At 35.3% G+C, this 23,152-nt stretch overlaps 1 protein-coding gene across 1 annotated transcript in view; it reads left to right on the plus strand.

Annotated features, from left to right (window-relative positions):
- The window catches only part of Oseg1 (intraflagellar transport protein Oseg1), a 174,050-nt gene that overhangs the window by 41,041 nt on the left and 109,857 nt on the right, over positions 1-23,152 (plus strand). The window contains exons 12-16 of the mRNA XM_081765339.1: positions 7,181-7,345; positions 16,402-16,521; positions 17,505-17,623; positions 19,657-19,810; positions 21,828-21,989. Coding sequence (XP_081621465.1) covers positions 7,181-7,345; positions 16,402-16,521; positions 17,505-17,623; positions 19,657-19,810; positions 21,828-21,989 — 720 coding nt within the window. The remainder of the gene's footprint in view (positions 1-7,180; positions 7,346-16,401; positions 16,522-17,504; positions 17,624-19,656; positions 19,811-21,827; positions 21,990-23,152) is intronic.

A 23,152-nucleotide genomic window follows, 5' to 3' on the forward strand; every position in this document is an offset into this window, starting at 1 on the left:
AAATGCAATAAAACTCATGTCAAGAACTACGAAATAAACAAAAAAAGAAAAGAAATACGTATATACCTCATTTTGTTTTGAGCAGTATCGCATCGTAGTGTGCTATACAAAAGCATGTAATTGCGATGCAAATGAAAAAAATCTAGTGCAAAATGCGATGCATCTATCATCGTTAATTTATTACCGGAATTAGCTTCTTCTTCTTTTTCTTTTTTCTACGAAAAGAAAATAGCATAATATAATTTTTCCTTCATGATAGAAGAGTCCTGTTTTGATCTCATATAGTTAAGATAAATCTCCATTCCAAAACTCGACTTTTTCTTTTAGGTGCCTCTTTGGTTCTCAGTAATACATACCAATCTGATATGGGCTAAACACCATATTACTGGAGAGCTGGCCTAGAACTGATAACAAAGAGTCTATGTGCACTTCGACATTTTATACCACATCGAAAAAAAAAATGCCTTAATGGGCTCTCGTAATGCAAGACGTCGCCTCAATTTTCGGAAATTAGATAATTGGCTAAAACACGGTACTCCCTTTTCTGTATTACTATTATTTCTGTCTGGAGTAAACAATAGTGACACATATGCTAGTTATTTCATAGCACTGACCCAAAAATATTCTGCTACGTTCTCTTGATTTTCATTGAAATGGCAAAAGAAGTGTTCGATGTACAATTTAAAAAATGGAAAAACAAACTGGATCCGGGCATTATTTGGCTATAATTTAAGTTAGGGATTAACAGTTGGTACGGAAATAAGTTTTTGTGCTTTTGTAATAAAAGTATAGGTTGGGAGGTTCACTTCGTGGGTTGCATAATTCCAATTTTTTGCTTCTTGACGGCATTGCTCTATGTGAACACATTCGGAACCAGATAACATTTTGGGCAATCTCTAGAAAGTTAGTACTGTAATTTATTTTGCTCTATTTTGTTTTTCATTATTAGGGGCAGGAGTTTTTCGCAATTTGAAATTAAATATTTTGCATTTGAAATTAAAAACTTCGTATTTTGTCGCATTTTGAGATATAAAATTTCTCATTTTGTCGCTAAGTAAATTGTTTTACAAACTCTAATATAAATTATACAAATTCTAATGTAAGCCCAATTTAAGTAATAAACAATAAATCAATAATGTTACTTAGGATAATGAAGTTATTCTTTATGCAGTTACTAACAACAAATTACTTCTTTCTTCTTTTACAAGTCCAAAAACTTAAAATACACTAGCACAATATCATCACGATTGCCATCACAAAACAGCATACATTGTATTAGCTATATACCGAAAACATATATAAATGTAAAAATACATATATACAATACATTAGTGCAGTACCTTCTAGTATATCTCGTTTGCAAATTATTATTCTGATGAAAAGTGCAGCATGTTGCATGTTTCAACATTTTCTTATTTCATTTGTAGCTTTCTATCATTGATTACCAAGCTCTAGTTGCTAACACTCTCGCTTTCGGTGCGAGTGGTCCCGGGTTTGATTCCCGGTGGGAGCAGTCGGTCGAAAAAGTGTAAAAAGCATTTTCAGGCCAGCCATCCTGAATGAGGCTTTCTGGGTTTTCCTCATTCACACCAGGCAAATGCCGGGGTGGTATGGGCAACCAGGGCAAGAGTGAACACTTTTTGTAAATCAAAGAATTGCGGTAGAATGGTGACAGAGAAAAACGCAATATGTTCTCTATGTGAAAGCCTGTTATCTCTAATAACATATACAGTTTAATTGCGGTAAATCAAGCAGAGGGTATAGAGGAATAACATAGTTTTGACAAAGGAAAGATTTTGTACTCTTGCCCCATATGGTGGGGTAAGAGTAAACAACGGTTGGGGCAACGGTGTACAGTCGAATCAAAACTTAGAAACGTAGACATAAACACCAAAAAGTCCATTAAATCATATATATATATATATATATATATATATATATATATATATACTGGTTACATGGAACTAAGGAAGTTATAAAATACCAAACAGATTAGTGTCAAATGGAATTGCCAACAAATGTTACAGTATTGTATATCATACATGTCATAATTTCAAAATATAAAAATAGGAGAAATCAGTTCAACATTCATCACGAAGCACAAAAATGTTACTTGCGGTGCACACAGCGGTCACACACGAACACAGACTTCCTTTGATTAAGATTGGAACATTATTCGTGAGACCACTCGCATGTGATACAGGAAATCCTCATTTTACCGTTTGGTGTATCTGAAAACAATTCCCCATTGAATTGGCTGGGCGTACCCATGAGTGTGGATGACTTTGATGCGAATTTTTAGCTTCTTTTCTGTTCCCGTGCGACATGACATATGCTCAACAACTCGGGCTGCGAAATTCTAAACGATAATGCAAACGTTTTGTTAGTAGTCTATAGCCGCCAACTTCTGTCTTACCTCTGCAAATGTTTTTCACTCAATGTTACATGTTGGCTCCTACATTTTCTTTACCTAACTTTAAAACAAGCGGCAAGTGTGGACGTTCACACTTGCCCCGTACACTCTTGCCCCGCTTCAGGTATCTTCCAATAATTGCCTGCCATCTCCCGCCAGAGCACTTTTCCCTTTTGCGTACCACTGATAAGAAATACGAACTTATACAGCTTTTCCAGGAAATATTTCCAGTCCTGCACCTTCAGCTGAAACTATATTATAAACTGTGACACTTACTTACGAATCTCTTACCTGTTTCCTTTTGCAACAAACATTCTACTCTGCTGCTCTTCACACTGCACACACACGGCTCCCCTTCTTTTCCGTTCTGACATGTAACATGCCGAACTAATTTTCAACATGCGTTTGTTTATCAACGTTGCCACTTCTTCAATAGCATTTTCACTCTTGCCCTGGTTACCCTTACCTAACATATAGGTCCCAGGCCGCTTCCTTCCTCCCCTTTCCCCGGATAGTGTGATCGTCGAGGAACGTCATTCCTCATACGTGACGGGCTAACATGGCCATAGATGTCGAAAGCCCAGAGATCTAAATTCTAAATCCTAATCCTCGTTCTTCGCACGGGAAAAATATGTTCATCGAAATAATTTTAACCTATTTATTTCTTGGGATGCAGCACAATGAAGAAAGAAAGAAAAAAAAAACGTAATGTCATACCTGTACACCCTCACCCCTTCCCTACTTGGTCGTAAATGGCATCAAAAGTGTCACAATGCACCTCAGTAACCTTGAAAAATATTGATTGCACGCAAATATCAGTCGTTTTCTATAATTTTTGTAAGTCTCCATCTCTCACTTCCATAGCGTTGGAGATGAATTTGAACTTAAATGGTTTTGGGAGTATTATTATTCATCTGAGTAACCCTGAAATTATGGATTGGACACTAATATCGATCGTTTTCGATTATTTTTATTTGTCAGCCCCTCCCCGCCATCTGTTACACCCCCATGCCTAAGAGAGATGAATGTGGATTTGAACGGCTTCGAGATTGCCATTAGTCATCTCAGCGACCTCGAAAACTGGATTGAACAAAATACTGGTCGTTTTCGATTACTTTTGCATGTCACCCAATTGCCCCAACACCTTACTTCTCACTTCAAGCCATAAAGCCATAAAAACCTAATGTAGGTTGTGCTTGAAAAATCATCAAATTCTATGTAGCAGCCTAGAAAAGTTTGCCGCCAAACATCGTTACATTGAGTTTTATTTATATGGAAAATGCATCGCTTAAAACGGAAATTTTCAACAACGTTAGGCCATGTGTCCTCTTATTTTTAATGATGAATTTATATACAGGGTTTCATCTTTCTAACTTGATCGGATCATGAGATACTGTATTTTTGACACACTTTCTTAAACCCCATCTACCCCTTTAGGATAAACTAATGTGATAAAAACCTATAAAAAAACATGTGAGACCATGGTTAACTCATGCTCGAAAAATCATCAAAATAGGTCCAGCGGTCTAGAAGTTAGCCTTCAGACATTTCACATTTCATTTTAGGAGGAAATAACCGATTTTATGTTACACAAATTCTGTTATAGGTGCAAATTCAATAGAAAAGAAAGGGGAAAAACGTAGAAATGGATTAAGAATCGAACCTGGGTCTCAAGCTTTCTAAGACGATGCATTATCCACTATACTACCCAATCCGTTCTCTGGACAACCATATTCTATCATCTGCCGGCGATCTGATTCCGATTCTCATCCAGTTATACTTTTTTTTTACTACTATCTATATCGTTAATGTTATCGTATGTGTCAAATAAAATACAGATGCTTCTTAAATTCATAATTTTAAAGCATGAGCGTCTTTGTTCAGAACGCAATGATAATTAAAGATAAAGGTCCTTGAGAAAGAAGAAGAAACTATCTTAAATGAAATTGCTAAGCACATAAGTAAAACACTTCCTTCTTTGCTTGCTCAGCTTCAGCCAATTATTTTGTGCCCTTGTTCACCAGGTTATGTCATGTACATGAAGATTAGATCACTTTGTAAACACATTTTCGACTTCCAGTACAAGATTTCTGATACTGAAATAAGACCTCCTCCTAAACTGGTTGTTCATGTAGAAAAAATGGCGATTCCTTTATAAAAGAACTGCATTTTCAATAATTCTTCCGTATATATTAACAACCTCAGAGTCCTGTAACAATGTGAGAGTCTTCCTTATTCTCTGCTTCTTCTCGTGTTGTAACTTAGACACTTTACTTAAAAGATCAGTGCAAAAATTAAGTTATAATTAGTGATTTAAGAAATTATTGAGTATGTAACCATTGTAATAAACTAAAACTTAAATTTGATGACATTTAGTGTTTAAACTCGTTATGTGTTTAAACCCGTGAACTGCATAAAACATTGTTTCGTCAGATCACTTCATTATGTTGTATTTGTAATAGGGCTGTAAAAGCAAAGGAAATTCCAACAAATTACAATGTTGCTCTGGAGGTTATTTGTCCCGGAAGGGTAATCATAATAGGTAAAAGAAGTAATAGTTAGTAGTGCTTCCAAGAATAAATACGCACGCGCGCGCGAGAGAGAGAACTGTTTCTCCGTAGAAAACTAAGTTTCTCCGCCTCGTAAGATCTGCTATGTGCTTATGCTGGAAATGCCATATTTTTTAGTACGCATTGCGCAACCAAATGTTTCAAACAAACTTTTACGGAATTCTTTTTAGCGGATTGTTAGCTGTTGCCGCCAAGTAATATCGCTTAGTTCACATTATGCTAATAAAGTCAGTAATACCTATAATAAACATCAGCTTGCTCTGTACTAACAATACGTCATATTTCATGTTACGAGTCAAAAATTATCTACACTTTTGTCATAACTTTTCTTACATTGCGCACTTTGTCTTCTGTCCTCGCATATTTTATTGTTATACTGTTCTGGTAATGCTGTGAAAGTGAGATCTTAATTCCTCCATTTTTCTTCCTTCTGTTGCAAATATATCATGACTGCTCCATTAGATGTTTGCGCCAAAGAGGAACAACGAGCAGTGATCCGATTCCTCTGGTCGGAAGGTGTCAAAGGGTCAAACATTCATTGCAGACTATCATCGCAATATGGGAGAAGTGCACTGTCACGTAAAACTGTGTTTTTGTGGCTCAAGAAGTTTAAAAGTGGCGAACAAGTGTAACGCATGAAGATGCAGCGTTACGGCCATCAACCTCCACTACAGATGACAACATCCAACAAGTTTGAAAGATAGTTCTGGCTCATAGGTGAATTACTATCGATGAGGTAGCATTTGCTTTGAACATTAGTCATGGCTCGGCCCATCAAATCATCCACGATGAGCTCGGTTTTCATAAAGTCTATGCACGGTGGGTACAAAGAAAGCTTACTGCAGAACACAAGGTCACTCGTGTTAGGGTCTGTCAACGCTTACTCACTCGCTTCAACAATAAAGGCGATGTATTTTTAAGCAGAATAGTCACCGGCGATGAAACATGGGTTCATCACTATGAGCCAGAATCAAAGCGCCAGAGTATGCAGTGGAAACACCCTGGATCTCCGACGTAGAAAATATTCAAGACTGAGCCATCCGCAGGAAAGGTTATTTTAACTGTGTTTTGGGACACACAGGGGCTCATAATGGCAGAGTTCATAGAAAAGGGAAAGACGATCAACAGTGCGAGTTATAGTGAAATGTTCGAAAAGATCCTGAAGCCGGCAGTTCGCAACAAACACCGAGGTTTGTTCTCGAAGAAAGTTTTGTTCTTGCATGACAATGCACGGCCAAACACGGCTCATCACACTATTGAAACCATCAACAAGATGAAATTTGAGTTATTGGAACACCCTCCCTACATCCCAGACCTAGCTCCATCTGGGTTTCACTTGTTTGGGCCACTCAAGGATGCTTTGCGTGGTCGCCGATTTGCCTCAAATTTAGACGTGCAAAATGCGATGCAAAAGTGGCTTCACGATCAACCCAGAAACTTTTATTTGGAAGGAATACGTAAGCTCGTTGACCGTTGAGCCAAGTGCATTAATAAGGAGGGAGATTACGTAGAAAAATGACGTGCATAGTATAACCCTAGCTTCATGTAAATAAACTGTAAAGTGAAAAGTGTAGATAATTTTTGACTTGCCCTCGTATTATACATTGGCTGACAATTGGTTTCCCTACAGCAGAAGTTCAGTAAAGTTCAGTTCTAATTATCTATTCCGGAATATAACACTATTTTGTATAAAAATGTCGTTCCTGGTTTTAATGAACAAATACATAAATAAATAATATAATTAGAAACATTTATATAGATATGTATGTATAATGCAATTGATATACTGCATTTCCCTTCAAAAATGAGGAAAGAGGTGCACATTATAAGAGAACACCCCCTACTTAATCTGTAAGTGTAAAGGACAAACAATTTTCATGCTGTTCATTCTTAAGATTGTTAATTCTCTGAGACCACCAAATTTAACATATTGTGCATTACACAAATTAACGTCAGTGAATACATTAATCTTACTTCGCACCGTCTACTATTATTTCTTTACACCTTCTTCAACATGGAATAAGGAATTTTGTTTTTAATAGTGTTTTTTTATTTGGTAATTTAAGCTTCTTCAAATGATAACAATTTTATGTTCGTGATTTATTTTAAGAATATATCCATACATTTTAAGAGATCTATTATGTTACTAGTAATTTCTTTACGTTTGTCTCGCTTTTTTTAATGTAAAATTTTCTAGGTTCTGAAGATCTACCTGGATAATCCATTCCCAGTTAATTTACTTAAAGTTCCTGCAGCCATTCGTTGTTTGGATTTAAGTGCTTCACGACGAAAACTAGCAATTGTTGATGAGCATAGTCAGTGCCTTGTATACGATGTACAGACAAAGGAACTGCTTTTTCAGGTATTTCATAGTGTAGATATGGAAGATAATGTTTCTATAAAGTAACTATGTGCGTATTTTAGTTACCTTTACTTTTAACAGCTATTTCAGTTGATGTGTATCTATCATGACCAAGTGCTAAGTTAGATATCAGTATGCATAACTCATTTTCGTATTCATTTATCTATATACAAAGATATTGACTATTGGTCTGTTCTTATAAGGAATAATTTATCAGTGAATAACACGGAATCAGCACCCAGTTAAAATGTTGTGAAGAGTAAATATTTTCTGTATGTTAATATTGCTACCAAGAAACAATACAATTTCTACTCAACACAGAGGTTCATAAGATAAATTCGAAAAACAACAGCACAAAATAAATTTTACCAACACTCAACTGAATTAGCATTCATTCATAATTGCAGCTCATATTATCATTATTGTTCAGTTCCATCTTCTTACTGTATCCTATTTCAAGTTCAACTACAAAACAGTGTAACACATCTTCCTTGCATACTACATTATAAGTGACGATATAGCAACCTTTTAACTACAGACTCAATGAAGGCTTTTAGAGGCCGCGGTGGCTCAGTGGTAGAGCGTTCACCTCGGGTGCTTGAAGTCCCGGGTTCGATCCCAGCCCCCGCCAAGTGAACTTTGTGGTGGACAAACACCGTGTGCGTGGGTTTTCTCGGGGTTCTCCCGTTTCCTCCCACTTTATTCATTCCACTATTTCATTCATTACTCACCATCACCGTCTCCTTTAGCCTAATCGGCATAACCGTGGGACGTAAAACTCAAAGATTTCATTTCATTTTTTTTCAATGAAGGCTTGCTCTATTCATACAAAACACTTTTTATTCAGATCTACTTCCTTCAGAATATACATTCTGTTAGAAAGATACTAGTTAACGACGATGGTGTTTTGACAAAAAGAACAAAGTTTGAAAGCTCGTGGATACATTTGTGTTTTCTATTAAGACTGTTAGTTATTTAAATGTTATTAATATATCCGAAATTGAGAATGGTAGCGTAAACTCTGGAGAGGTTATGAGCTTCATAATCATAGTCACCAATAACAGAAAAAGCGCGTTATTCAGTCAAGGAAAGAGGCAATGGAAATCGGTACGAATGATGCTCAAACCATTTTCGTTTAAACCTAAAAGAGGGCTATTGTTAAATTGTATATTATTGAATTTTATTACATTTGCTAAGATTTTAAGTTTTCTTATACCTTCTCCAAGTACAATTTCAACAACAAGTGTGGTTCCAAAACACATATACACAAAAAAGTGCCTTAAATTATTTACTTTGCAATGGTTTAAAGTTGCAATTATTATTTATTAATATATTAAGTCCCACAATGCTTGTATAAGAACACACAATAACTTAACGTTTCTGTCTATAATAATAATAATAATAATAATAATAATAATAATAATAATAATAATAATAATAACAAAAAATCAGAAATCAAAAATAGAAAATTTAATTTTAGGTATTTGAGAGGATACCTGAATTGTATTTCCTCGTAATATTGATTCGTGGCTTGGAGGATGCGTTCCTTTCAGCACCGAAACTTTATCAGACGGAATTCAAACCACTGTAATGCGTTCAAATTTAAATGCGCTCTCACCTTAATCAAACCCAGGATCACATGAACAAAAGGCAATGCGTGCTATCACAATAACGGGAGTACCTCCCTCTTAGTATGATAAAGTGAAAATTTCTCTGGGAGGTCTGTGTATTTGTAAAATATAACATTGTGTCAAAAGTGTCCCAAATTACCGCTTATATATGAAATGAGATAAATATAACAAATAAATATAACAACCTTGTTTTAGAGCAGGTATTCATAGGTTTTAGCGAATTCCTTAGCGTACAGTGTAAACTGCAGTGAACTCGTTTTGCAAGCAAGCTATGGCCTACTGAACCCGGAGGTTCAATGCTGCATTCACAGAAGCTCTTATTGACTTCTACCCGTAGCCAACTGGATCACTCAATCTTATATTCCTACTTCTGCGAGTTCCATCTTGACATCGTCCGCCCGTCTGCGTCTGTCTTCCTAATTGTCTTTTTCTGATTCGGTTTCCACTTAAAATTTTAAAAGCGTTTCTACTTTTATCCATTCTGGCTACATGACCTTTCCACTTAATGACCCTGACAGTGTTAGATAAACGGTATAAATTGTGCAATTCCTCGTTATGAACGTTCCGCCATTCCCCAATCTCGTTCCCCTTAAGTCCGAATATTTGCCTCACGATTTTATTCTCGTTCTTTCAGTCTGCGTTCTTTTTTCAAAGTAAGTGACCATGTTTCGCAAGCATAGAGAACAGGCATAATTATTGTTTTTTTATATTTTAACCTCTTCGCTCCCCAGGTCCACATATGTAGACCTGAGTTCTGAAACGTTATGCTCCTACACATTGGTAATTCTTGGGTATCTGTGCGCGGAAATCTCATTACTGGGTTCTCTAGTTGAAAAATTTGTCACATTCTGGCACATTTGTTGATTGTTTTTCCACGTATTTTGTTTTGTTTCTATGAATGCTGAGTCAAGATGGCTTCGGTGGAGAGGTCGGAAAATAGCCAAATATTTTTTCTATTATTTTCAATATTTTGAACTTTTTTTTTTTTAAAGATATATGCATAATACTTCTAGAAGTAGTAGCAATTTTATATTTTTTGATCTGCGTAGTAGTATTTCGGCTACACGTGTGTTTAGTGTAGGTCCACAAATGTGGACCTCAGGTCTACAATACAAATTCTTAGGGAAGTATCACCCATTTCGTGATATACAATAAAAATGCTAATGAAAGGTATAAGGTTATACAAAACAAACCAAAAGCATATACGACATATTTTATCATCGCATATATGTACAGATGTTTTCCATTTGGGCGATGATATGGCTGGGCATAGGGGGTATTGGACCCCGAACTTCAAATGTCAATAGGTATTTTTTTTATTATACACGTAACATTTAATTATTTAAATTTTCCAAATTTATGTCTCTGGTGTCCGCATTATTGAATGTTTACATTACTGGTTAAGTCAAGTTCAGTATTCAAAGTTGGAGGATTAAAAGGACGGGGGAAAGGGGGGCAAGACCAGAAAGTATTTCCCTAATTTTCAAAAAAATGGACGCCAGGTACTAAATTATTATTTTGATTCTATGTACACTTAAATAAGTGTTAATCCATTTTGCCTGATTCATATCTAATACTTGTGTGAACTTCAAGTTAGGATAGGAAGGAAAGGTACCTACAAATTGATCATTGGGGTCATATTGTGCTATATTTCAGTTTAGAATTTTTGTATTATATCGTCGCTTAAACATGTTGCATTAGACTAAATCATGGAATTTCTATCTTAATTGATCACTTCGATTTCTGAGTTGTGTGTAATTTCCAACAATGGCAGATTTATTTATTATTTTTGGAAGGGTCTTTGCGTAGAAATACTTCCTTTTTCTCAGAAATTCCGGAATTTTTGAAACGGAGTGCTTGGGGTTTATCATGATAGTCATGACTATATTAAGTTTTTTTTTTTTTTTTTTTATTTATTTATTTTATTTAAGAAATACCGTAAATTTGAGGACTTCAGCCCGAACACCCCTTGCCTCGTAAATCCGCTACTGGTGGTCAGTTTTGCAATAACAATGATTAGTATTTCTTCCTAGTTATACAGGGTGGCTCAAAAGTAGGTATACACCCCTGCATTGATAAAGTATAACATTCTAGCTTATAGATGCATTTGCTTCGGCTGTTCCGAACTTAAGATATAAGTAAACAGACATTAAGAACAACTAATAAAGAAACTAATTCTACCTGATGGATAACAATAGGAAATGATATAAGAAGCAATGATTTGATCAGTACGGGACTTTGTACCTACTTTTGGGCCACCCTGTATGAATAAATTCTATTGTTTCTTATTTCAGTTGTGAAGCTGTTCGATGATCGTGAAATAAAGAACCTTCTGAAAGTATAAACAGTGACCTAATCGGTTTTACGTCAAATGCAAAAGAGTTTTCCAGTACTAAAGATAATCTTCATGTATGTACAGTAGTCACTTTAAATCAACAGTATATGATCTGGGCCCCAAGTAATAGGTAATCATAGTTTTAGAACCCCCGATGTACTTTTATTTTACTGAAATAACAGTTATTTCAGTAAAAGTACATTGTGTATTTATCGTGTTAAATGGAAACATAATAAATTAAACATATAATATCACATAAGCAGGTTTTAATACTATTTAAGAACCAAGGTCCCCGTATGTGGACCATCACCCAATGACGTCATCAAACGCAAAAATTTATATTCTTGTTATGTTCACCACCTCATAGACCTTCAAAAAAGTGCAATGAAAAATTCTTGTTGTGCTTTCCAAAAGACCGAAGAGGTTAAGCTCCAAATTCTTCAACAGAATTCGTGAAGACAAAATAGTTCAGACTGAATGTTAACACGAATTCTTTGCTTTCAGTCGATATATAATTTCTTCGTGTATATAGTTTTGGTTTATTACTATTGATCCTAAATATTAGAAAGTATCCACTTTGTCGAAAGTATTTTTTGGTATTTTAATGTATCCATAATTTGCAGTGACGGTCACTGTGAGTTTCCATGTATTTAACCAGTGAATACATGAAGGCACCAACGTGCGACGTGAAGGTACCGGTCGACCACGACAGATCACAACAAAGGAAGACGTCTGTGCCTGCCATCCGGACACAAATAATGGGTTCTCTACTACATCCCTTACCGTGTCCCAACATTTAGAAATAGCTAGATTGCGGATGCATCGTCCCCTGCGTAGGTTGCCATTAACATTAGTGCGAAACCACAGTGCGTGAAATGGTGTCGCATTCTGGTAGCATTGAATCCTCACGAATCGCAACGGATCATATTCAATGATGAGTCTCGATTCTGCATTACGATAAATGACCATGGTGTTCATATGTGGTGTCACCGGGAGAAAGGTCACATCTAGCCAATATCGTGGAACAGCGATCTGACGTTTGTTCCTGCCATTATGGTATGGGAAACCATCGCGTATAACTTCCGGTCATCTCTCGTAGTGATTCACGGAACCTAGATGGCACAGCTATACGTGGGCGAGATTCTGTGAGAACATAGTACAATTTCTCAACAAGACAACGCTCGGTCACACGCAGGATGTTTGTTTGTGAACTGTCTACATAATATTGATGTTCTTCCCTGACCGACAAGGCTACCAAATGAACACGTTTGGAACCAACTCGGGCGCGAATTTCGCGAACTGCCAAACTGCAAGATCTCGAGGCGCAGTTATAGCTGCCATGGACTGACTGCCTCAGGCAGCCGTATGACGACTTTGCGACTGACTTCCAAGCCACATCAGCGCATGTATCCGTGCCCAAGTGAGTGCTACAGCTTCCAGATACGCACGTACAACCAAATTCGTTGGCAGATTGATCTGATATTGTAATCATTACAATAAAGTTGTATGGCCTTGCATCCCGCATTTCATTCTTTGCATTCTCTCTGGGTGCTTTGTTTGGTATGTAAGCACCCAGAAAAAATAGAGAATAAAATGAAACTTCGTAGGGCTTCAAGGTAATGCAATATATATATATATATATATATATATACAGGGTGGCCCATTTTAATCTTTCCACGGAAATATCTCAAAAACGGTTGAACATAAATGAACTAAACAAAAACTCAAATAGAAAATACCATGGGACAAATCGAATGGTGATGGGGGCGCAGTGGCTCAGTGGTAGAGCGTTCACCTCCGGTGCTTGGGGTCCCTGGTTCGATCCCAGCACGCGCCGTGTGGACTTTGTGGTGGACAAACACCGTGTTCGTGGGTTTTCTAGGGATTCTCCCGTTTCCTCCCACTTTCTTCATTCCACCATTTCACTCACCTCTAAAATCACCGTCTCCTTTAGCCTAACCGGCATAACCGTGGGACGTAAAACTTAGGTTTCATTTCATTTTCATTTCGAATGGTGATGTCGCGGTGCCCCCATTCGAATATCGAACGAGGTGTCACTCGCCCCATGTTTCCATTTAAAATTTTAAAAGTTTGGCCCCGGGCCCCTTTGAAAGGCGGCCCTGGGGGCACCGTGACAACATCATTCGATTTGTCCCATGGCTTTCCTATTTCGGTTTTTGTTTGGTTCATTTATATTCAACCGTTTTCATATTAGTGCTACTGAACGTTTATCTGATACAGGCAACATATCTTGGCGGCCATTTTGAATACGGTGACCGATATGAAAAATCTTTTGCCACATCACTTTTTAGTTTATAAATATCTATCGAACGAGGTGTTATCGCCCCATGTTTCCATTTAAAATTTTGAAGTTGGGCCCCGGGCTTCCTTGAAGAGCGGCCCTAGGGGGCACCGCAACATTACCATTCGATTTGTCCCATGGTATTTCCTATTTGAGTTTTTGTTCAGTTCATTTATATTCAACCGTTTTCGAGATATTTCCGTGGAAAGATTAAAATGGCCCACCCTGTATAACTGTCCTTTATACCGTCATACTTCTGTTAGGGCATGGACATTTAGAAAATATAATATTGCACCATCAACCCTTAAGAGTAATGTGATTTTTGTTTCATTCCCATAAAAAATCCAGCCTGCAACACACTTTTTCTTTCCCATCTATCTTCCTGAACTCCACTCGTTACGGATTTTTAAAGACTTCTTATATTACATGTTCCAAATATAGTGTCCATTTTACTTTGCTGAAATCGTAAAAAAATATTAGCCATAGTCGGAGAACAAGTAGTTTTTTTAAAAAATTATTATTTTTATTTTTATTATTATTATTATTATTATTATTATTATTATTATTATTATTATTTAGAGAATGAGGTTAACCTAACGCCAAACATCCAGCCTGAGGACCAGCCCGTGTTGTCTGCCTGAGACTCTTATTCAATGTAGTCGCAGCTAACCTCTATATCTAAGCATAATGATTCACAACATGAGGATACACTATGCGATGCTGAAGGGGACCCACATTACTAAGATATATATGTACAGGATTAGTTTTTTGCTTGAGACTGCAACATATCTGGGAAGGAATAAGCATCGGACGAAAAAATGTCCGAAATAAAAAAGTTAATATTTTGGAGAGGGGAATTCACCCGTGATAAAATTAGCCCCCCTCGCCTTTCTCCTGCGAGTGGGGTGAAGAGCGACTTCGAAAACTGGAATGGGACCCGCATTGTTAAATTGCAGATTCGGATTCTACGGGAAAAATAAGTTGTATGTGTGAAGGTTTTCTGACAAGGACGAGTCGTATGTCAGAAAAAAGTGGCAGATATTTTTCTTAAGAAACAGGAAACTTATTGTGATTGGTATACAAGTACATATCTTGGCTATTTTTCGACGTAGTTACCATGAACCTCCAGATTTTTCTGGTACCGTGACACAAGCTTCCGTATATCCTCTGTGAAAAAATCTGCCGCCTGAGTGTAGCCAGCCCAGAAGTGATGTCTTGAGCACTTCATGTCTTTAAAATACTTCGATGCAAGCAGCTTTTTCAAATGAGGAAAAAGAAACTACTGGGGGCATTGTCATGGGTCGGAAGCATTCTGAAGCGTAACATTCCTTTCCGCCGATTTTGGAATTGCACGCCGCAGATTATTCAGTATTTGGTAATATACTTTTGTTGTAATTGTTCGTCCTGGTTCCAAGAATTACACAAGAATCACACTCTTTTGGTCCCAAAACGGGTGTCATGATTGGTGGTGTTTGCTTGACTGTGGTGTTTTGTGGACTGGTGGTGTTTGCTTGAATTCGTTCACATTAAGAGAACCAAACTTCCGCCATTGCATTGTTGCTACTTCTATTCACCAGTGGCGTACAATATCCAGGTTTCATCCCCCGCCACTATATCAGAAAAGAGGTCATCTTCATTCTCCTCCCAGTGGACCAGAAAACCACATGCAGCTCTTTGCTCTTTTTGAGCATCTGTCAGCATTTCTGGCACCCTACTCTGACACAAACCCAGTTTCTCAGACGAGTTTACTTATTGTGAACCTGCGATTCGATCACACGTTCTCGTTAACGCGTTCCACCAGATTGTCGTCTGAACACTAGGTCTTCCATCATGGACATTTGAACTCCCTTCCCGAAACTCTGCACTATTGCCTGACCTTCCCATCTCTCATTACTGTTGGCAGTGACACACAATTTCTGATTTGTGTCAACTGTATTATGTCCTTTGGCGTTCAGAAATCGTATGACAGATTTCACTTCACATTTGGCGGGATTTTGTATTACGGAAGTCATTTCACCTTACAGCTACTCACACATACGCAACTCCACTCGGACAATTCTTTCTTTGTTGCAGGCACAAAATACTACCATCTTCCTTAGCCTCAGTGCATAATGCATTTTTCTCAATATATGAGTATAATAATCATTTTGTGTAATTGAAATCACTGTTTCATTACAGTCAAACAGTGGCACTGTATAGTCAGTAAAATGTAAATTCTAAGCAATAATCAAATCCGTGCCGTCGGAAATTAATTGTTTAAGGTTTGCTTTCGTGATCAGTGTCCATGTTGCAAATGTTGAGAGTATATTGCGTATGCAGGTTATGATTAGAATTCCAGTAAGATGCACATCCTATCAAAGGAGCCCTCGAAATTGCAAAGTTTTTAAGAATCGCTGTTTCATGTCAGCCGGTTGTTTTCATATTTGTCCATAATCAATTATGTTCTTATTCTCTCACGTACCTGTTACCAACTCGTTAAATCCGTCTCTGTCACGTTAAATTTACACTCAAAGTATAGATTAGTTGTATTTATAATTCATTTTAAATAGACTTGAAAATCTATTCAAGGTCTTGTCAAGCTCTAATTCCTTCTTTCACACATGTGACTAGTTTACTATTGATGGAATATTCCTATCCTGACCCAACTCTGTCCTGTAAGATATAAGTCAAGATGAGTAATTTTGCTTCGCGGTTCTCTAGCTCGTATTTTGTCTGCAAATTTGGTATATGTAGAACTCAGTTGTAAGTTTTCAATGTTAAATGCTTAATTAAGATTGTTGCTTTACAGGAACCAAATGCAAATAGTGTAGCTTGGAATTCAAATTGTGAAGATATGTTGTGTTTCTCCGGAAATAACCTTCTGAGCATTAAAGCTGGAAATTTTCCTGCACATCAGCAAAAATTAATGGTAATAATCGCTTTGTTTATTAATAAGAATTTACTGCTAATTATTGTGATTCATTTGCAACAGCTTTCATTTAATCTAAGTAGTGATCATATAGTAGAGGGGAAAAGTAAAGTATAATGGTTTTTGTACTTTTGCACTCTAAAAGCATATCTTGCCGTTCGAATGCAACATGATCAATGAAGAAAAGCAACAATTTAGAATGTAACTAAAAAGAATGATGCATCATATCTAAGTGTTCAGGTTTTCTCTTTAGAGATCACATAAAGCTTTTTTCTTCCTTTTTTCTATTATTTTATTCAGCATTTAGAGAATTTATTTTTTTTTTTTTTAATTATTTGTAAAACTTTGCATCTTGTTGGTAACTCGAGCAGTTTCATATGTAGACATATGACAAAAATTTGAAATAACTAAAGAACTAAAACGGCGTATCACCCAGTGTAATATACAACTATTGGATATAACTCTCAGGAGAAAGATAAGTGGTTTCTTCAGCTTGGACCAAGTAGGTTAACTTTGGTTCACTATACTATAGAACTCAGTAAATGGTTATGTTACACATTTTGGAAAGAAATGTTCATTGGTTAGTGGTATATTAATTTTTACTCTAGTTTTCGAAGTATGCATATTTCTTGACAATACATACGTACCGTAAGTCTTATTTCAAAAATTAGAGTTCTATTAGTTAAATACAAAACACGTCCTTGAACTAAATCTTATCAATTTCTAAAAATATTTCACATTCAAAACCAATCGGATATGTCTCGATTATATACCCGATATTATGCTTAGTTGTATATGCCTAATCTTCATATTTTTGTTTTTAAAAAATATTTATTTTGTCATGCAGTCGATATAAAAACAAGATTAATAAATATCGTTTTGCTTGAAAAGTAAGCTAATAAAAAATAGTTTCTGTTAAAAAATAAAATGAATTTTTTGTGTGTTTAGTTTCTAATATAAAATTATTGTTTTTGTTTTTAAAGGGTTTTGTCGTAGGATTATGTGGATCGAAAATATTTTGCCTTCACATTTCAAGTATGTCGACAATAGAAGTACCTTTATCTGCACCAATGTATCAGTACCTGGATAAAAAAATGTTCAAGTAAGTAGTTGTTGAAATCCATTGTTTAATTTATCAGTAGATATTTTTCGAATAAATTCGACGTTCTATGTTGTTTTTTGAACGATCTATAAGATTTTAGAGAAGCAAAAATGAGTACCTTTGAATTTATTTATGTAAAATTAAGTTAAATAATTATATATGTAAGATATATATATATACTGGATATATGATTATAGAATGGCAAATTCGTTGTTTTTCCTGTAATATTTGTGCCTTGCAGGATTTAAAGAATGCATTCACGCCGAGAGGTGATTTGGTAGAGAAGATGATGGGTGTGCAAAACCGCCTTCGCCGCGATTGCCGATGTGATATGTTTCTTATAAAACTGTGGAGCCGCTACTGCTTAGAACTATCCTATGAAACCGTCGTAACACACAATCTGACCTTACTCAATAAAATAATAATAATAATAATAATAATAATCCTTCGGGTCCCCAATCCACCGGCATTGGAGGCCCTAACATTACACATTACACATTACACAACTACGATTAGGCACACATAATCTGGTTCATGAAAAATTTACAAAGATTTCAGTAATTCTTTCTGTAGTAAATAATTTAAGATCCTTTACGTTAATTTTCAAGTTCCTTGGAATGTGCAAGAATATTTAGAAGAAACAGTAAAATGTTAGCTGGATTTAAACTGTGCCCTTGTACCAAGTACTTTCAGCTAGTGAGAAGTCTTTAAAAGCGTAGGCGCATCGCGTTCAAGCAATTTTCTTCTGTTGTATCGAGATGTGCCGTATGTAGCTTGTTTAGATTATGGAAATGTAATTTTTCTTCCTTACGTTTCAGAAATGAAGTAATTTATAAATTTGACAATGGTATTGCTTTTAGCCAGCATTTTCATACAATTTAGTGTAAAATGTTTATTGATCCTCATTATTAAGATATTACGTAAACCATGTCCTCTTAATTTGATAGGGTGGGCAGTTTCTCAGTATCGTTAGGACTCTAAGCTGTTTTTTGTTAATCAAAATGTTAGAACTTAATCGTTTTGTCTTGAAGAAAAATCTAGGGGTTCCGAAATATACTTAAAAAAAAAGAAAAGAAAGCAAAAAGCAAAAGAAACACCATATTAGAAGCACATATTTACGGGAAATACTCAGAAAAGCCTTTTCCTAATTTTCGAAACAACCACATCTTTCCATAGTAAGTCCTTGCTGTTTGCATAGTTCAGAACTAAAGTGTTTTATTATTATTTTCTTTCTTTCGTTTGTTATACATTCAAATGCTAAAGATAACAGCTGGAAATGTATTCTTGATAAATTGGTGTAAATATATTCCAGTGTAATGTGCCATTCATTAGTGAAAAACAGACATCGAGCCATTGTAGTCTTACCTATACGTATGTTATCTTACAGATGTACACTCATGTCCAAAATGATTGTCGCATATCTATAACTGTCTTCTTGTAAAAATATAATTTGAAAATGATTTTACAGGGTACTTTTAATACTGATCTATGTGTATAATCGGGAAATGTATATTTGTAGTAAATTTCATAGGAAAAGAATTATAAATACGAAAATTAGAATAAGTAAAATAAAATATTGCTAAATGGACAAGAAGTTTTTATTTTCGTTGTATTGTTCTTATTTACTGCTCTTTTGACATGAAATTTTCCACATACATGTGTTGGCCGATTATACACATACTAACATTATAAGAATTAGCGGGCGAATTAGTTATCAAATTATATTCCTACAAAAACATATTCATAGATATGCGACAATAATTTTGGACATGAGTGTACATTTGGCAATTGATCTGCAAAAAATTTGTTCACTGACCTTGATAAACACAGAATGTAAACAACATATATGATTTATTTATTTATTTATTTATTGGAAATGCAGGTTTTTGTATGAAACTATCAACTGCCAGATAAAGCTCAAATATAGTGAAATATATTAAGGTGAAATGAGAATAGGATTTGTTGTATAATTTAATGCACCAATTTTTAATTTAATTTGTATTAAGAATTATTCTTTGTTTCATATATCTCAGGGAAGCGTACACAGTTGCGTGTTTGGGAGTAACCGATGGTGATTGGGAATCATTAGCTCATACGGCATTGGAAGGCCTCGATTTTGAAGTAGCTCAGCAAGCATTTATTAGAATCAAAGATTTGCGATATTTGGAGCTAATCCAGGATTTTCAGGTAAAATATTTGTCTTGTTAGTATCGTTTAACGTTAAACATTAGGTTTGTGTCTCTTTTCTGGTCGTTTTGAGAACTAAACTTTATATTGTATTTTCAAAACAATTAACGTGATTTAAATTGTGCAGTGGCTAACTATAAAGTTCCCCTCCTATATATATAAGGAAATTTTGAATCAGGGAACCAGGATAAATATATATATATATATATATATATATATATATATATATATATATATATATATATATATATATATATATATATAACCGGCTATTTTTAATTCTCTTACAAAAGGCACTTTTCATTCAAAATTTCAAAATAATTTTACTATATATTAGGTAAACATTCTGAGTTGGGAAATATTGTTTCAGACGACTCTCTTTTAATAACGTTCGATGTATCAAGAAAGCATTAGAACTTCCTCGTGATATATGTAGTTAGCGTACGTACCTTCGGCGCAGGAGACCTAAATTTAACTCCTGGTGGGAACTCGTGTACTTCGGTTTCCACGTTAACTTGTAGATCCATGTCTAATATGATCTCGTGCTGAAAGGATCACTAAACTCTAGTCCTGCTACCAACCAACAAAGAAAGCATTGTGTAGTCATTGGAGGTGGTGAAAAAGTAACTATCAGTTCCCATTATGATTAAATACATAGAAATCCTATGAAAATGAAGTGAATTTCAGGCTGACCTTTCTCTCAGTCCATTTCCTTACAACACTTTATAGGCTGTGATTTAAAATAAAATAAAATAAAATAAAAAAGTGATGCAAAAGTTTGTAAAACAAGAAGCTTTTAGTTTTTCTAGTTCATGACACGAATTGATGTGAAAAGGAAAGAAAATCCTCTTTGAAAAACGTTAACATTGGGTTTGGTAGACGTGGTGCCATTAAGAAATGTCAATCAATAACGGATTTGGACATTCTGAATTTTCGCTGAAATTGCAAAGTGTCTAGAGAAATTTGTTCTTTAACTTCTGTAGAAGTCAGCTTTAAAACATAAATTGACAGAGCTCTTCCGTGTTTGGATCCTAATGTTTCTGCAGAATCTGACGTTAGGTTGAATCACATGAAGTTCTTTTTTCTTCCTAAACTAGTTGAAAAATTGATTAGATGCCAATAGGGCTGATAGAGTTGTGAGGAAGTTGAAACATTTTTGTTCGAATCCTCGAATCCACTTGTAAAACAATTATGAGTGAGTATTCTAGAACTCGTTAGCCTTTGGATTACTTTTGGCCAAAGAATTTGGACACTTCAGAGTACAATGATCTAAGGGATGTGTGGTCGTAATTTTCTCTCATGGAAATTCAAATCTAGAAAGAGAATTTTCAATCAATGTGGAACGTGTAGCAGATAATTTAAAGTACAAACTTTATTAAGATGCCCTTGAGAACTATCCAGAAGCAAATCCATGATTCATCATACACGAAATGCTCATACTCGTGTTGGAGAAGAAACAAAACAAATCAACGACAAGAGGAAGAGGAAATGAAATAAAACGTTGCTGAAGACAGTAAAATGAAGATAATTCTAAATGAGCTTGAAAGTAAAAAGACTAGAATAGTGGAAGATGTGTGCAAAATTGATGAGAAAGTAAAGTGTTTGAAGAAGTGAAATAAACTAGATAATGCTGTTGATTTTTTTCCTAAAGATATATCGTTCATATACCACAGCCAATTTTACGTATATTCACCCAGCCTTTTTCAGTGAATGTATCGCGGGACATTTTCCCATCTTATGTGATGAAACTTACATCACGTGACTAAAGTTGCAGTTTCATGTTTCAGGGAGGATGTTTAATTTCTTGCTTTGTGCAGGAATTATCACTAGGTAAGTCTTCTATAATTCCATAATAAAATTCGTTCTATTTGTTTTTATATTATTCAGTATTCTAGGTGATTAGGTAAAAATATATCATTTATTTATATCGTTGTTGTGTTTTCTTGGTTTTATTTTAAAAATAAAGAGACATAAGCACTTAACTAAATATTTTTGTTCATTTCTTTTCTTACTTAAGGAAAGGAAGCGAAGAGGGGAAAGTGATCCTAATTCTTTTGTTGCTGATATATTAGCATTCCAATGTAAGTTCAAGGAGGCAGCTCGTTTGTACCAAAAAGCAGCACAAGATCAAAAGGCTCTCAACATGTATACAGATCTCAGAATGTTTGATTTAGCCCAGGTATGCCCAATATTTGATACCTTTTAAGTGTTTCAATATATATACTTGCAATGTCAGTTAATAATAACATTAATGAAAAATGTTGGCTGTACTCCGTATTTAGTTGGGGATTTACTTGCGTCGTAGCAAAAACAATATTTAAATTTAAGTTTATAGTTAGCTAAGTAAGCAAATACAAGTAAAATGGGTAAACTTGTAAACACAGTTGTGACATACGATAACTACAATTGCATTTTTCCCTAGATAGAAATTTACAGAATTTTATTATGGTCAGTAAAATCTATTTAAATGTTTAAGTTAGGAAATAGTGGAAAACTAGAAAAGTAACTAAACCGGTAAATAAAATAGTAAAGAAAACCTGTGGATCTTATACTTCTATACATATAGTATTAGTAAATGTAATTTCGAGGCTAAGTAATATTTTCTTCTTTATCGCTGAAAACTTGTGTTCGATCATTGGTGGATCACATAGAGTCCGGATTTCAGGATAAGCTGTGGATTCACTTGCAATATACTGAAGTGCTGAAAAGCGACGTTAGCCTGCAGCCAAGTGAAAAATAAACTTTGCCAAATACTAAATATCATCCAGATGTATAATATTTACATTACTTACAATATTTTCAAAATCTGACTTTTCAGAGGAAATAACATGTTTGATTTCAACCGTAGAAATAATATTTCATTCATGTGCCATTACATTATCTGTGAGTAATCAATTCTGTAGTATGCTCCTTGTTTACAGGAAAGCAGGTTGATTTGATATATGCATTTAGTGACTGAAGTATAAATAAGAAATATAAATCAAAATGAGATATTTGTATTGAATAACTTCATCCAACAGTTATATAGGGAATGCAGATAATTACGAGACAAAATTACCTCGGAAATTTATTGACTTGCGTGCAGATGTACATAGTTGTTAACACTACAGTGAGCGTTTACACAGAGAGGAATCAAAAAGTATCGACTTAATAAGAGACGTAAATGACTAACCTGCAAGCGTCGCTAAGTGTGCCTATGTGTATAAGAGAGAGGAATAGGGTTCAAATTATGTGGCTCCGTCTAAATCATAAGGAAATATACTACCTATCATGCGTGTGGATTTCAAGTAGATGTGGATTGAAACGAAGGCTCGGAAGTTGTAACAACACTTTGAAAATAAA

Source organism: Thermobia domestica, chromosome 7, assembly GCF_964235325.1.
Source record: "Thermobia domestica chromosome 7, izTheDome1.hap1.1, whole genome shotgun sequence".
Taxonomy (NCBI): Eukaryota; Metazoa; Arthropoda; class Insecta; order Zygentoma; family Lepismatidae; genus Thermobia; species Thermobia domestica.